Source organism: Micropterus salmoides, unplaced genomic scaffold, assembly GCF_014851395.1.
Source record: "Micropterus salmoides isolate LMB-PRFRI ecotype aquatic unplaced genomic scaffold, ASM1485139v1 Ms_hic_scaffold_6, whole genome shotgun sequence".
Classification (NCBI taxonomy): Eukaryota; Metazoa; Chordata; class Actinopteri; order Centrarchiformes; family Centrarchidae; genus Micropterus; species Micropterus salmoides.
This window is the reverse complement of record NW_024044348.1, coordinates 3,316,956-3,332,798: the sequence shown is the minus strand read 5'-3', so window position 1 is coordinate 3,332,798 and position 15,843 is coordinate 3,316,956. Positions and strand designations below refer to the sequence as shown.

Below are 15,843 nucleotides of genomic sequence, written 5' to 3'. Positions count from 1 at the left end.
ATTAAAGAAGCGAGAACACACGGAGCTTGGTGAGGCGGCATGAGTAACAGGAGAATCGCAGCTAAAAACAATACATCTGTGGTCAGATATGGTCATGTCCATTAATTCCACAGAGGAAATGCTGACACCCAGGGTAAAAACCAAGTCCAGTGTATGACCACGGTTATGTGTTTGCCTTTTGACATGTTGTTTGAAGTTAAAAGAAGTGGCCATATTTAAAAGTCAGTTGCATTAACATTGTTGGTGTCATCAACATGAATATTAAAATCGCCACAAAGAACAATTCTGTCATAATTTAAAATCAGAGTAGATAAAAATTCAGGAAGTTCTGATAAAAATCCTCCAGGCGGTTTTGGGGGGCGATAAATTATAACAAATATGATAGGTTGCAGCCCTCCAACTTTAAGAGTGAGAACTTCAAAGGAGTTAAATTCATCACAGCGTACTTGATGACATTTTAAATTTTTCCTATACACGCTCACTAGCCCACCACCACGACCACTGACCCTCGGTTGACTAAAACAATCATATTGAGGCGGACACAGTTCAGCTAGCTGGCTATAGTCATTCATCTGCAACCATGAATCAGTTAAAAACGTAAAATCTAGATTTGCAGACAAGATAAAATCATTTAAGATGAAAGTCTTACTTGAAAGTGATCTCACATTGAAGAGAGCCATTTTAAATGAGTTTGTTCTGGGTGCTGGAGTTGGTGCAGTTGTCCTAATCCTTAAGAGATTACTTATATTGCTGTGTGGGATGTGCACATTTTGGTTTACTGGTCTATGCCTGATGATGACAGGAATAGTAGTCTTTGGAACAGCGCTGGTAGGAGACGGCTTTACATGCCAGCAGGTGGAGACTTGGAGTTCAAGATCTACGAGTTCTACAACACTCCCTTCACCAAGTTCTGGTTCGACACGGCACGTTTTAGAATATATAAATACTGTGTATAATTTATATCAACCGCATATTGATCTAAAGTTTCTTTCACAAATAGAAGCTCACGATGGGTTAACACTCAAAGTTCGTTGATGATGAGATTTATCTTCTTTAGTTTAACTGTTCGTTACTTTAAAAGATGTGTAAAACATTTGTATTTCAGGGGAATCTCCCCCCAGACTACCAGATCACTCTGATCGATATCGGCCTGGTGCTGGAGTTCCTGATGGGCGGAGCTTACCGCTGCAAATACACCAGGAAGAGCTTCAGGGCGCTTTACAACAACCTGTACGGACTGAAACGAGTGAGCAAACCCCCTAAGAGAGTCGACACTGCAGCAACGTCTGCTTCACACATTTCTGCTGCGCTTCATTCTGACGTGAATATTAATCAAACTGTTTGGAGATGATCCACCAGGTGGCAGCACGGAGGCACATTCTCTTCCTTACATTCAGGCCTCACCGTCAGATTTTCACATGGAAGAATTAGCAGAAAGCTATTGATCCTCGTCCCACAAATATAAACAAATATGTCTTTTCTTAACACAGTGTGAAGTTTCTCCTTTAACTAGACTCTGTCCTGCTCCCTGAAACACGAGGAACATAAATATCCTGTGGCTCCAACATCAGTATGTTTCTGGACTAACAAACATGTTGTCTTTTCTTTTGCAGCCGAAAGCTCTGAAACTTCTTGGGATGGAGGTTTGTTCTTATTTTTAATTTTACAAACTGTATTATGGAGCTGATGGTGGTCTCAGTCTCTGACACGTGGACTCGCACCTGTGGTTCCTGCAGGACGACGAGCCCCGTCCGAAGGGTAAAGGAAAGAAGAACAAGAAGGAGGAGGAGGTGGACATCGACGTGGATGACCCCGAAGTCAGCAGGTTTCAGTACCCGTTCCACGAGCTGATGGTGTGGGCCGTGCTGATGAAGCGCCAGAAAATGGCACTGTTCCTGTGGCAGCGGGGCGAGGAGGCCATGGCCAAGGCTCTGGTGGCCTGTAAACTCTACAAGGCCATGGCCCACGAGTCGTCCCAGAGCGAGCTGGTGGACGATATCTATCAGGACCTGGAGAACAACTCCAAGTGAGTCCCACAGAACCAGAGCCCAGGGGGCTTAGACCAAAAGTGTCACAACACCTGAAGTTCCCTGGTGTGCAGAGCCCGTCATGGCCTGAGGGGGGCGCTGGTGTGTCTGTAGACTGAGTGTGTTTTGTGTGCAGGGAGTTTGGTCAGCTGGCCTACGAGCTGCTGGATCAGTCGTACAAACACGACGAGCAGGTGGCCATGAAGCTGCTGACCTACGAGCTGAAGAACTGGAGCAACTCCACCTGTCTGAAGCTGGCTGTCGCAGCCAAACACCGAGACTTCATCGCACACACCTGCAGCCAGATGCTGCTAACGGACATGTGGATGGGCTGCCTGAGGATGGGCAAGAGCAACAGCCTCAAGGTACCAGCAGCACTCCCTGAGGGACTGCCAGGTCTCCGGTCTGTGTGGGATCTGGACCGGAGCCTGCAGGACCTGAGAGAAAACATTTAAATGCATCTTTGAAAACAGTGAAATCAGACAAACAAACGTTCAGGTGACGAGCGCTGACCCCGCCTCCACCTGGTGTGATCTGAATGTCTCACCTGGAGCAGGTGCTGTGTTCAGTCAGTCTTAAGCTTAATTTGTACAGAAGTCAGTTTACAAATCGTCTTACCATCTGAGAAGTTAAACACGCCAGACATTTTACTCACAGACAGTGTTGGGCAAGTTACTCTGAAATTGTAATAAATTACTCCTTAACAATACTTTAATAACATTACTTTACTTATTAGTGGGTGATAAAAGTAACTCGTTACGTCACTATATTACTTTCACTCCCCCCCAAAAAGCTCTTTTTTTTCAAGTTGGCAACAAAAACAAAACTCCAGATCATCTGAAAACCCTGTCATCCCACCGCTGACAAATATTACCATTAAGGTCACACGAGTGCTGACACAGATAGAGGAGTAAAATGTCCAGCTGGCCTCACAGCTGAGAAATCTGACACGAATAAACTGCTGTGTTATCGTGGAAACAGATGTTTGACTCAATGGGAACTGCTGTGAATCTTCAGGGCTCGCCGTTAAGCTTTTCCTGGTAAGAACAAGTACGTTAAACTGGCTTTTCCAAATATATAAATAAATAACCTGGCAGCAGCTACACTGATGCACGTTTAGACAAGCTGGGGACCAGGTCTGAGAAGCCATCACAGGTTTTCCTCATGTTCTAACTTGTCTGTCGAGCGGTGAAGCTTTGAAGCCAGTGAAGTGACGATGGCTGACCCACTGACCAGTAATAATAATAATACTTATGTCCTCATCCTGTCTCCAGGTGATTTTAGGGATCGTTTTTCCTCCTGCGATTCTCCTCCTGGACTTTCGTCTGGCAGATGAAGCCTCGAATCATTTGTCCAAAGAGAACGACGACAGCAGATCTAAAGACGACAACAAATCCAGCAAGGTACCAAACAGCCAGAGCAGAGAGTGGTCATTGGTTCAGAGCAGTCTGAGTGACTCAGAGTTTGTTTCAGGACGCCGTCTCCAACATTGACGCTACGTCGAAGAAAGGAGACGAAGAAGAAGAGCAGAAGAAACACCGGAGGACTCCCATCGGGAGGAAGATCTACGAGTTCTACAACACTCCCTTCACCAAGTTTTGGTTCAACACGGCAAGTTTTAGAATATATAAATACTGTGTATAATTTATATCAACCGCATATTGATCTAAAGTTTCTTTCACAAATAGAAGCTCATGATGGTTTAACGCTTAAAGTTCGTTGATGATGAGATTTAGCTTCTTCAGTTTAACTGCTTTGTTACTTGTCTTTCTAAAAGGTCACAACCAATAGATTTTTAATGAAGATGATAATAAAGATACTGACCGTGTCAAAGGGACACATGTGACCTGAGAATTAAATGTGTGTGCGACAGATCTCCTACCTGGTTTACCTGATGTTGTATAACTACATCATCCTGGTGAAGATGGAGCGATGGCCGTCTTTACAGGAGTGGATCGTTATCTCTTACATCATCACTCTGGGACTGGAGAAGGTCCGACAGGTAAACTCTGAAACACACCTGGGGCTCTGCTCCCAACACGTTCTCATCCCAACGCTTCTCATATGGACGCCCTGGGTACACTTTAGCTTTGTTTTTGTACATGTAGGGCTCCACGGTCAAGTTAGCAAGAATAAATATCCGGTTAGACTTTCAAAATAAAACTAGTGGTTAACGTTGTGAAACGTTCAGGAAAAGATTGTGGTTTAGGTTAAAATAACAACAACCTAGCTAATCTATGTAACCCACGTGACTTAAATTAAAACATTAAATTCTGAGTTTTTGTTCCACACGAGAAATGAACACCGGCCTCCTGTGTGAAAGTCCAGTTTTTCCTGTCCACCCAACCACCCCCTTACTTACTTTTGTGTTAAACATCCTACACCTGCCTTTAGAGTTCAAAAGTGACGCTACAGGGTTTCCCCCAGGGCATTACAAACTGACGCCAACGGGTCTGTAGTTATTAAAGTGATCAGACTTTCTGCCCTTCACCTGTTCACCTGCATCGCTTAGTGACCTTTCACCTTGATATTACTGATGTTGTATTGTTGAATGTAGGCCGGTGGGGCGGGCTGCATGATAAAAATGAACATTGTGAATAGTGGGGTGGTGAAACAGGGTGAAGCGAAACTGTTGTGTAGAGGTAATACTCATTTTAATGTACCCCTGCTGCCAGATCTTGATGTCGGAGCCGGGGAAACTGAAGCAGAAGATCAACGTTTGGTTGGAGGATTACTGGAACATCACCGACCTGGCGGCCATCTCCGTCTTCCTGCTGGGTTTGCTGCTGCGGCTGCAGAGCGAGCCGTCCATGGGCTACGGACGCGTCATCTACTGCGTCGACATCATCTTCTGGTACATCCGAGTCCTCGACATCTTCGGAGTCAACAAGTACCTGGGACCCTACGTCATGATGATCGGAAAAATGGTACGCCTTCACAAGATGACATCGATACTAATGAAACAGTTAACTTTACTCTTCAGGTTCACATTGGGCTAACACAGTGTTACAGAGCAAAGCAAAATAATAACTGATAAAAGTAACTGTTCAACTTTTAGAATTTATTTTTTGTTTTCAGCTCCGTGTTTCTTCTCACTGGACTTTGTAATATTTATTTCTGTTTGTTTTTCTCTGTGAAACATTTAAAATTTGTTGTAAAGACAAACAAACTGTTTTTAAGTTTCATAAATCTCAGTGATATAAAACGCCTTTGGTCTGATGGTCGTCCAGATGATCGACATGCTGTACTTCGTGGTCATCATGCTGGTGGTGTTGATGAGTTTCGGCGTAGCTCGGCAGGCTATCCTCCACCCGGACGAGGAGCCAACATGGCGTCTGGCCCGAAACATCTTCTACATGCCGTACTGGATGATCTACGGAGAGGTGTTTGCAGACTCCATAGACCGTAAGACTAGAGTTCATAGTAAGACTCCAGTCAGCCGCCTGTTAGTCCTCACCCCTGTCCTCCCGTCTGCCCTCACCCTCACCCTGTCCTTCCCTTCTGTCCTCCCCTCTGCCGTCCTCTCTGACCTCACCCTCTGCCCTCACCCTGTCCTTCCTGTCCTTCGCCTCTGTCCTCACCCTCTGCCCTCACCCTGTCCTTCCTGTCCTTCGCCTCTGCCCTCACCCTCTGCCCTCACCCTGTCCTTCACCTCTGCCCTCACCCTCAGAGTTCATAGTAAGACTCCAGTCAGCCGCCTGTTAGTCCTCACCCCTGTCCTCCGTCTGCCCTCACCTTCACCCTGTCCTTCCCTTCTGTCCTCCCCTCTGCCGTCCTCTCTGACCTCACCCTCTGCCCTCACCCTGTCCTTCCTGTCCTTCGCCTCTGTCCTCACCCTCTGCCCTCACCCTGTCCTTCCTGTCCTTCGCCTCTGTCCTCACCCTCTGCCCTCACCCTGTCCTTCACCTCTGCCCTCCCCTCTGACCTCACCCTCTGACCTCACCCTGTCCTTCCTGTCCTTCGCCTCTGCCCTCACCCTTTCCTTCACCTCTGCCCTCACCCTCAGAGTTCATAGTAAGACTCCAGTTAGCCGCCTGTTAGTCCTCACCCCTGTCCTCCCCTCTGACCTCACCCTCTGCCCTCACCCTGTCCTTCACCTCTGCCCTCACCCTCTGCCCTGACTCCCTGCCCTCACCCTCTGCGAGATATTTTTCTTTACATATCATTAAATAACCCGATCAGCCATAACATTTTGACCACCTGACTAATATTGTGCAGGTCTCCCTTATTGCCACCAAAACAGCCTTGACCTGTTGACACCTGGACTCCACTAGACCTCTGAAGGTGTGCTGTGGCTTTTGGCACCAAGCAGCAGATCCATTTAGTCCTGTATGCAAGGTAGGGATTTGTTGGTTCAGCACATCCCACAGATGCTGGACTAGACTGAGAGCCAAGTCAGCACCTTGAACTCGTTGTTGTTCCTCAAACCGTTCCTGAAGTGTTTTTGCTTTGTGGCGCATTATCCTGCTGAAAGAGGCCGCTGTCATCAGGGAACACTGTTTCCATGGTCTGCAGCAATGCCTAGGTAGGTGCTACGTGTCAAAGTAACGTCCACATGAATGGCAGGACCCAAGGTTCCACAGCAGAACATGGTCCAAAGCATCACACTGCCGGCTTATTTTCTTACTATAGTGCATCCTGGTACCATGTGTTACCAGGTTTTCACTAAAGGGATTCAAGAGCGGACACAAGGCAGATGTAAAAAACTCAGGCAGGTTTATTTTCAATGTGCACGGAGAAAACCAGGCAGAACTCCAGATTCTGTGGGGATTTGACAATGGCATCCTAAAGCTCAGTTCAGGGCAGACTGACTGGCAGGCAGGCAGGCAACGTCTTCACACACAGGGAACAACTGGAGTAGACAAAGAAACAGGACATTAGAAGCTGACAAACAGAGAAATCACTCACGCTCACACCTAAGGACAATTTAGGATAATGATAATAATAATCTTTATTTTTTTTTCAAACTTTTCAAAACAAGTTACAAAGTGCTTTAACAAGTGTAAAGACAATAATACCCAAAAGACAATAATGTAAAAAAAATAAAACAAACAAACAAACAAAAAACAATACAAAATAAAAGCAAGAAAACATTGAAAAGATTAAAATACACGTTTTTAAGATGAATATAAAATAATTAAAATATAATTAAATAAAATCGGGAAAAGCTCTCCTATAAAAGTATGTTTTAAGAAGGGACTTAAAAGAGTTCACTGACTCAGCCGACCTGATTTCCTCGGCAGGCTGTTCCAGAGCCTCGGGGCCCTGACAGCAAACGCTTTGTCCCCTTTAGTTTTCAGTCGAGACTCTGGAACAGACAACAGACCTCTGCCCGAGGATCTCAAGGTACGTGCTGGTGCGTATGGGACTAAAAGGTCAGAAATATAACAAGGCGAGAGGCCATGAAGAGCTTTAAAAGTGATCAATAGAATTTTAAAGTCAATTCTAAAACATACTGGGAGCCAGTGTAATGAAGCTAAAATAGGAGTAATGTGGTCATATTTCTTTGTTCTGGTTAAAAGCCTGGCAGCTGAGTTCTGGACAGTCTGAAGTTGATAAGTAGATTTTTGGGTTAAACAGGTGAAAAGGCTGTTGCAATAATCCAGGCGTGATGAGATGAAGGCGTGTAAAATGATTGTTGATAAAAACATGATTGAACAAGCTTTGCGGTGTGCTGCTCGAAATTTAAATTACTATCAAACCAAACACCAAGGTTCTTTGCAACAGGCTTAATGTGATTTACTAGGGAACCAGCAGATGGCAGTATTGGTTTTGCCATCTGCTGGGACCCGATGACCAGGATTTCTGTTTTGTCTGAGTTCAGCTGGAGGAAATGATTTGACATCCATTTTTTAACTTCACAAAGGCAGTTGTTTAGTGAACTCAGCATTCCAGGGTCTGTGGATCTGATGGGCAAGTATATTTGTGTGTCATCAGCATAAATATGAAAAGAAATGCCATGTTTATGGATAATATGTCAAAGGGGAAGCAGATACAGGAAAACAAAATGGGTCCTAAGACCGACCCCTGAGGCACACCATATTTAACTGGACAGAACGAAGAGACATAGTTGTTTACAGACATGCAAAACTTCCTATTTGACAGGTAGGATGAAAACCATTCTAGGGCAGTACCAGAGATCCCCACCCAGTGCCTCAGTCTGTCTAACATGATGTTGTGATCAATGGTGTCAAAAGCAGCGCTAAGGTCCAGGAGTACCAGGACTGAGCACATGCCTTCATCAGCAGACATTAAAAGGTCATTGGTGACTTTAAGCAGGACACTCTCATTTGTGATACTGTTTTTAAAAGCTCAGACAAGTCGATGGGATAAAACTGGTTAAAACTCTCTTGTTGCTGGTGAGGAACCTCTGAGTAAGAGGCCGCGGGGGTAATAGAGGCTCTGATTGACACCACCTTATTGGTAAAATAAGATAAAAGCAATTCACAGTTATCATTACTTCCAGCTGAGGCACAAGGAGGGGTTGGGTTTACCAGCTGATCCACAGTCTTAAACAGAAACCTGGGATTGTGTTTATGTGTAGTAATGAGTTCAGAAAAAAGGATCAGAGAACCCATGCAGAACATGCAAACTCCACACAGAAAGGCCGGGGCAACCGGGGCTTGAACCCATGACATTGTTGCTGGGAGGCAACAGAGCTAACTACTGCACTACCGTGCCACCCAGCAATCACACCACGGGAGGTAAAACTGACAAACTGGCAAGGAGTGGAAGATGTATCAAAGTATTTCACTGCATGGGCTGATTACTTGATAAGCCGCTGCAGGTGGTGACAAGCCAGGAGCCGGAGCCAGACGCGCCCAACACACACAGACAGGACATCACATACCAAACTGACAGAGACAGCAGGGAGCGGAAAACAGAGGAAACATTAGGAAGGGGGAGGTGGCAAAGCTTAATCATGACATCACATGCCCATTGTAGACGCTTTCTGCAGTGGACAGGGGTCAGCAAGGGCCTCCTGACTAGTCTGAGGCTACGCAGCCCCGTACACAACAAACTGCGATGCCCTGTGTGTTATGACTCCTTTCTATCAGAACCAGCATCAGCTTCTTCAGCAGTCTGACCTAGAGCAGCTCGTCTGTTGGATCGGATCACACGGGCCAGCCTTCGCTCCCTACAGGCATCAGTGAGGCTTGGCCGTCCATGACCCTGTCACAACTTGGACCACTTTTTCTGCTTCTAACGTAAACTGTGAGGACACGATGTTCACCTGGTGCCTGATAGATCCCACCCACTGACAGGTGCCATGGTGACCAGGTAATCAGGGTCATTCACCTGTCAGTGGTCATAATGTTATGGCTGAAAACATTATTCTTCATATATTTACGTCATGTTCAGCTGACCTGCTGTGCAGTTAGTATATTTAAATCTACTTGACTGATTATTAGTACCAAATTTGTTATTTTGCTGAAAATGTTTAGAAATTAAAACCTTTCCATGTTGTACTGAAGTTTTTACATTTTGAAATGTTTGTACATGTTCACACTTTTTTCACATTTCTTGAGCATGTTCCTGAGTGTTTCTAGCCTGAAGTTCATGTTGTTGTTTCTCTTCTAATTTTTTACCTTCGGCGGTTGGCGGACAGTTTATGCGATGGAAATCAATCGTAAGTATCTCAGACAGAATTTGCTGTGAACTTTTACAGCTCACTATCTATTGCCAGTGGTTGATGCAGACAGGTATTTTGTTTTACATAGTGTTTCCTGTGACTGTTTCACAATAAAAGCTCACCCGAGTTGGTCCAGTTGAAATCTGAAGCAGCTCCACTTAACAAACTACATCTTTTCCTATCTGAAGCTTATTTGAATCCAGAGCAGGTTACTTGTTCTTTACTTGAGTATTTCCACATTTATTTTGATACTTTTACTCGCTACAAGGAACGGAGTGCTTTAAAACAATCAATATAAAACTACTGCAGTCCATTCATGTCTCTGTATGGACATTAATGAGTGTGTTGTTTGAATCTCAGCACCGTGTGGAGACAACATGTACGATGAAGACGGGAAGAAGCTTCCTCCCTGTATCCCTGGAGCCTGGCTCACTCCGGCCATCATGGCCTGTTACCTGCTGGTCGCCAACATCCTGCTGGTCAACCTGCTCATCGCCGTCTTCAAGTCAGTGTTGGTCACCTGATCCTGCTGCTGATGCTTTAATATACAGCACACAGACAGACCTCAGATCAGTTACTGTTTAAACACAGTGCTGCAGAGGAGCTGTGAGAGGAAACACGTGCAGGAAAAGATTCCAAAATAAAAGTCATGGTAGTTTCAGTGTCAGGTTAAATCCTTGTATCTCTGCTTCTGTGGATTCTCATGCATTCGTTTGATATGAAATGGGTCAGAGGGAGTAAAATTAATTGTTAGTTCCAGCCCTAAAATGACCCAGTAACTCCAGACAAATGTAGTGGAAAAAGGTACAATATTTCCCTTATGACAAACACCTTGAGACTATACTGAACTAGAGAACTGAGCTGGGCTTACACAAAAATCCTTCACCCACAAACTTTAGAGACATTTACAAACAGCTTCTTAAACCCAGTCCTGGAGGAATTCTGAGGAGAGACAGAAAATTATATTATTGTGTAGGCTGCCTCCCTCCCCTCTCTCTCTCCTTACATCCCTCTCTCTCTCTCTCTCTCTCTCTTTCTCTCTCTCTCTCTCTTTCACTCTCTTCTCTCTCTCTTTCTCTCTCTCTCTCTCTCTCACCCCAACCGGTCGAGGCAGATGGCCGCCCACCCTGAGCCATGGTTCTGCTCGAGGTTTCTGCCTCTTAAAAGGAAGTTTTTCCTTGCCTCTGTCGCCTAGTGCTTGCTCTTGGTGGGAACTGTTGGGCTTCTGTAAATATCATCACAGAGTACGGTCTAGACCTGCTCTTTTATGAAAAGCGCTGTGAGATAACTGTTGTTGTGATTTGGCGCTATATAAATAAAATTGAATTGAATTGAATTGAAAATCAAACCTGCCTCCTCTTTCTCCTCTCAGCAACACCTTCTTCGAGGTGAAGTCCATCTCTAACCAGGTGTGGAAGTTCCAGCGGTATCAGCTGATCATGACCTTCCACGACCGTCCCATCCTGCCTCCCCCCCTCATCGTCTTCCCCCACATCTACATCGTCCTGAAGAGGCTGTGCTGCCGCTGCAGACGGAGGCCGGAGGGAGATCGCGACGACCAGGAGAGACGACTCCGTAAGCTTCACTCTGAAGTCCCTCTGACAGCAGGACAAAGATTCAGAACTGCAGACGAAACGGCGTTTGTTTCCTCTGAGATAAAATAATGTTTGTGTCCTCAGAGCTGGTGCTGAGTGCAGATGAACTGAAGAGTCTGCATGAGTTTGAGGAGCAGTGTGTGGAGGAATACTTCAGAGAGAAAGACGACGAAAAACAGTCGTCCAACAACGAGAGAATCAGAGTCACATCTGAGAGGTCAGGAAGACAAATGTGCTGTTTTTATAAACTCATATTTGTCTTTATATTACTTACATTAATAGAATGATGTACACTCCTCGTATTGACATGTCAAGACTCTGCTTATTCTGAGACAGTGAAGACAGACATGACATATACGATATACCATTAAGCAGAACAAAGGAGATATTCAAACTTAAATTTTTTCCTTTTTGTGTTTTTTAAATGTCACTTCACATTTTTAAATCATCCTTTCATGATTTCCAGTTGTTCATTTTGTCAAGGTATAAGGTTATAAGGTTATAAGGTTTATAATGAATGAGAAAACAAACGTAACATAATAAGTCTATTGTAAGTGGATATAATATTATACTATGGGTAAGTTAGAATACTGTTATCTGAAATTATAATGAATTAGGGCTGTCCCCGACTAAGGATAAACAAGGTCGAATCAGAAAAGTGAAGTCCTTCCTATAGTCGACTGATAGTGGTATCATGTGTGTTTTGTGCGCGGCGATTGCGAGTGGGGTGGGGGGGTTACACACGGTAGCTCCGCTTTAATCTTGAGAAGCTGCAGTGTCTTTTCATTCAACTTACACTGTAAATCCAGCTAAACTGAGGCACAACGGTCTTGTGCAGACTTTTACCTGCATTACTGCTGCCGACAAATGCATGCACGTCACGGTTCCCCACGGGTCTATTTCAAGTAGCCGGCTATTTAAAAGCGATAAAATATTCAATATGTGGTTCATCAACGCTGATAAATTATCCGAAAGTCCCGCAAGATGCGAACAACTCGGCACAACACCAGTGAAGCTGGGGCTTGGTCTCTTCAGCAAGTGTTCCTCTTCTGCCACTGTACACATACACGCTACGCTTACACATGCGCACTGACAACCCAGGGTTAGGGTTAAAATTTTGGATTTATTCACGCACTTCAAAATCATTTATTGAAAGTTTTATTCTTTTTACATATTTATTTACAGCATTAAACGTTGAAATGTATATTGTAATAGGCTATATATTAACTTATTGGGAGAAAACTGGTAGTTCTATGTAAAATCAGACACTGAGCACCCCCATATAGCCAAAATGGCGTGATCCTTGTTTCGCTGCGAAGCTTCGACTGTGAAATTGACAGTTGAATCAGGCCATCGAAGCATCGAATCTTCGACTATTGGGGTCAGCCCTATAATGAATACACTAATATTAGCCCAAATCAAACCTTAACAAGACAGAAAACGGTTCTATTTGTAAATCAGTACAATCTCAATAAACTGTTGAAATACAAATAGGTTGACTATAACAATCTGTAGGCAGACATTTACCAAATAAAGTAATTTCTAAATATGGTCACCCTAATTGCAATACTTACATACACACAAACAGAAAATGGAATCTGGTGAAGTGTCTGCAGGTAACAGTGAAATGAAGTTGTACTCACTGCAGCAGAACAAACAAAAATATCATATTTACTGTGGAACCAAATCAAACTGTTTCCCTGCTTTCTCCTCTGTGTTTCCTTTTATTCAGGGTGGAGAACATGTTCATGCGTCTGGAGGAGGTGAATGAGAGGGAGCACTCGATGAAGGCATCCCTGCAGACAGTGGACCTCCGTCTGGCTCAGCTGGAGGAGTTCTCCAGCCGAATGATGAACGCGCTGGAGAAGCTGGCGGGCGTCGACCGGGCCGAGCTCGTCCGCAGTCATTCCAGAGGATCGTCCTTCTGCGAGCCAGCCGCTTTGCTGCGACAATGCAGCATCAACAGCGGAGACGGATACAGTCTGTACCGATACCAGCTGGAGCATGATGACAGGATCACTGTGTCCGGAGACATGGACGGAAATGACAGGAGGGTCCAACTGAGTCCAGAGAGACAAGAAAGGACCACGGAGCAAGGACCCACAACAGGTAGGACGAGACACATTACAACAAGGGATCAGGTGACTTTACATGACGAGATGAAATTATGTAACATTAGCAATTATATTAACAAAAGTTACTGCTCTAGTTTCTACTTTCCAAAATTCAGGTTTTAGTTATATATAGAATTGCATTCCATTAATTTCTCTGTTTTTAGAAAACGGATTATTGGGGTTTGACTGTTCAGTCTTAGTCACATTACAACATGAGATACAGAACTCCTGATCACCCTAGACAAATTTTGTTCAGAACAATATCAGCTCACAAAGTCCTTCCGACTACAGTAACGCCCTTCCGACTACTGTAACGCCCTTCTGATTACTGTCTCTACAGTAACGCCCTTATGACCACTGTCACTACTGTAACGCCCTTCTGACTACTGTAACTACAGTAACGCCCTTATGACCACTGTCACTACTGTAACGCCCTTCTGACTACTGTAACTACTGTAACGCCCTTCTGACTACTGTAACTACTGTAACACCCTTCTGACCACTGTCACTACTGTAACGCCCTTCTGACTACTGTAACTACAGTAACACCCTTATGACCACTGTCACTACTGTAACGCCCTTCTGACTACTGTAACTACTGTAACGCCCTTCTGACTACTGTAACTACTGTAACACCCTTCTGACCACTGTCACTACTATAACGCCCTTCTGACTACTGTAATGTCCTTCTGACCACTGTAATGTCCTTCAGACTACTGTAACGTCCTTCAGACTACTGTAACGTCCTTCTGACTACTGAAACGCCCTTCTGACCACTGTAATGTCCTTCAGACTACTGTAATGTCCTTCAGACTACTGAAACGCCCTTCTGACCACTGTAATGTCCTTCAGACTACTGAAACGCCCTTCTGACTACTGTAATGCCCGGCATATGCAGGTTGTTAATCTTTCAGGACTGAAAACCGGTGATACTCAGACATATACATATACATGACTGTGTAGGAATGAAGCTGAATGTTGAGGTAAATGATGAGGTTGTTTTGCTTCCTGTTATCAGGTGATGTAAAGGAGTTCGGGTCGACTCTGGATGTGAGAGGACTGAAGGGCAGGACTCAGTCTCAGTCAAACGTTGACATCCTGATCTCCCCCTGCGACCCCAACCGCAGACCCCCCCACACCTGTCCTGCTTCACCGCAGTCTGAGCAGACAGAAGCTAACATGGAGAAACCAGCAGAGAAAACCCGACTAGAGGCAGCAGCATCCTTCCCTCTGGAGAGGTCAAAGGTCACACAGTATTTATCCTCTCCAACACTCAGTGGATCTCTCTCCTCCACCAAGTCCATCAGCAGCATCGTCTACAGCCCTGCCCATCAGGACCAGGGAGATGCTACCAGTTTGAACCCCCCCTGGCTCACAGCAGGCCTCCAGATCTCCCAGCATGCCTCACTGGGGAGTCCACCCCTCCCCCAGAGTGGAGGCGATGAATCCAAACAGGAAGTGGAGGACAGAACGTCCCGGCCGTCCGAAGAGTTGCAGGGGGGTGAAATGGTGGGCAGTAAGCATGGTAACGGAGGGGAGGAGGGGCCGTCAGAGGAGCTTCTGCTGGGGGAGGACAGGATGTACCCAACGCTGCGGTCCAAGAGTATGAACACCAACCTGAGGAAGACCAGGACGAAGAGGAAGGAGAACGAGGAGATGCCTCGTTCGACCGGCAGCGTCAGAGACCTGGTGTCAGCATTCAGGGGCGGGGTGGTGGGGCCACGATCCAGCTCCAGGTCCAGAGACTCTGACTACTGATCCCGAAGGACTGAGGGCTCCTTCAGGGTCTGGATAATAAGAACTGAAATGGAATTCATCGTGGAAGATTTCAGTAAAAGTGTCAGAACCAAAATGGAAAGTAAAAGTAGGGATTATTTTCATTATCGATAAAAGGGCTCATGTTTGCTTTTCTTGTTTTCTGTCATATAATGATAGAAACTTGTAACTTCTGGGGGTAGCACAGGCCAAAACCACCACAAAGAGACTCAACAGGACTTTAGTTTTAGGTCTTGCTCCTTTGTAGGAAGCCTGGGGGGCTTTTACCTGTCTGTTTCCATGACTGTAGGATATTAGTTAGTAAATATCAGCTTTTTATTGATTTTATTTTATAACAGAATATTTTAAGTTGTTTATTTGGCATGCATCTATTGCACTGAATAAACAATGTAAAGATCAATAATGTACAGTTAAAGATCAAATACATTATGTATAAAAAGCTTGATATGAATGTGTCACAGCTGAGATGTTCAGTCTGAGAAAAAACAAAGATTAAAGGGAATGAAATATACCTCTGTAAATAAAAACGGAACCATCACAGATCTTTTTGTGTGTCTGGAATCCGTGCATGGTTCCTTCTTTATTATTTTGTTTCAAAACCAAAATGGAAAAAACAGACCTTTTTTGTTTTTCTGTTTTAAAACCAAAGCAAAAATATTGATTTTGATGAGACCAATATGTTTAGCTTTGTGTGTTAC

At 44.8% G+C, this 15,843-nt stretch overlaps 1 protein-coding gene across 1 annotated transcript in view; it reads left to right on the top strand.

Moving 5' to 3' along the window:
- LOC119890441 (transient receptor potential cation channel subfamily M member 1-like) overlaps window positions 1-15,684 on the top strand; it is a 28,658-nt gene extending 12,974 nt beyond the window's left edge. Inside the window, 15 exon segments of the mRNA XM_038701727.1 lie at window positions 1,106-1,246; window positions 1,614-1,643; window positions 1,737-2,026; window positions 2,164-2,392; window positions 3,302-3,510; window positions 3,512-3,638; window positions 3,901-4,029; window positions 4,703-4,954; window positions 5,258-5,432; window positions 9,637-9,657; window positions 10,021-10,165; window positions 11,033-11,235; window positions 11,340-11,472; window positions 12,988-13,364; window positions 14,388-15,684. Of these exon segments, the coding sequence (XP_038557655.1) occupies window positions 1,106-1,246; window positions 1,614-1,643; window positions 1,737-2,026; window positions 2,164-2,392; window positions 3,302-3,510; window positions 3,512-3,638; window positions 3,901-4,029; window positions 4,703-4,954; window positions 5,258-5,432; window positions 9,637-9,657; window positions 10,021-10,165; window positions 11,033-11,235; window positions 11,340-11,472; window positions 12,988-13,364; window positions 14,388-15,127 (3,201 nt within the window). The 3' untranslated portion in view covers window positions 15,128-15,684.
- Window positions 15,685-15,843: the final 159 nt, after the last annotated feature.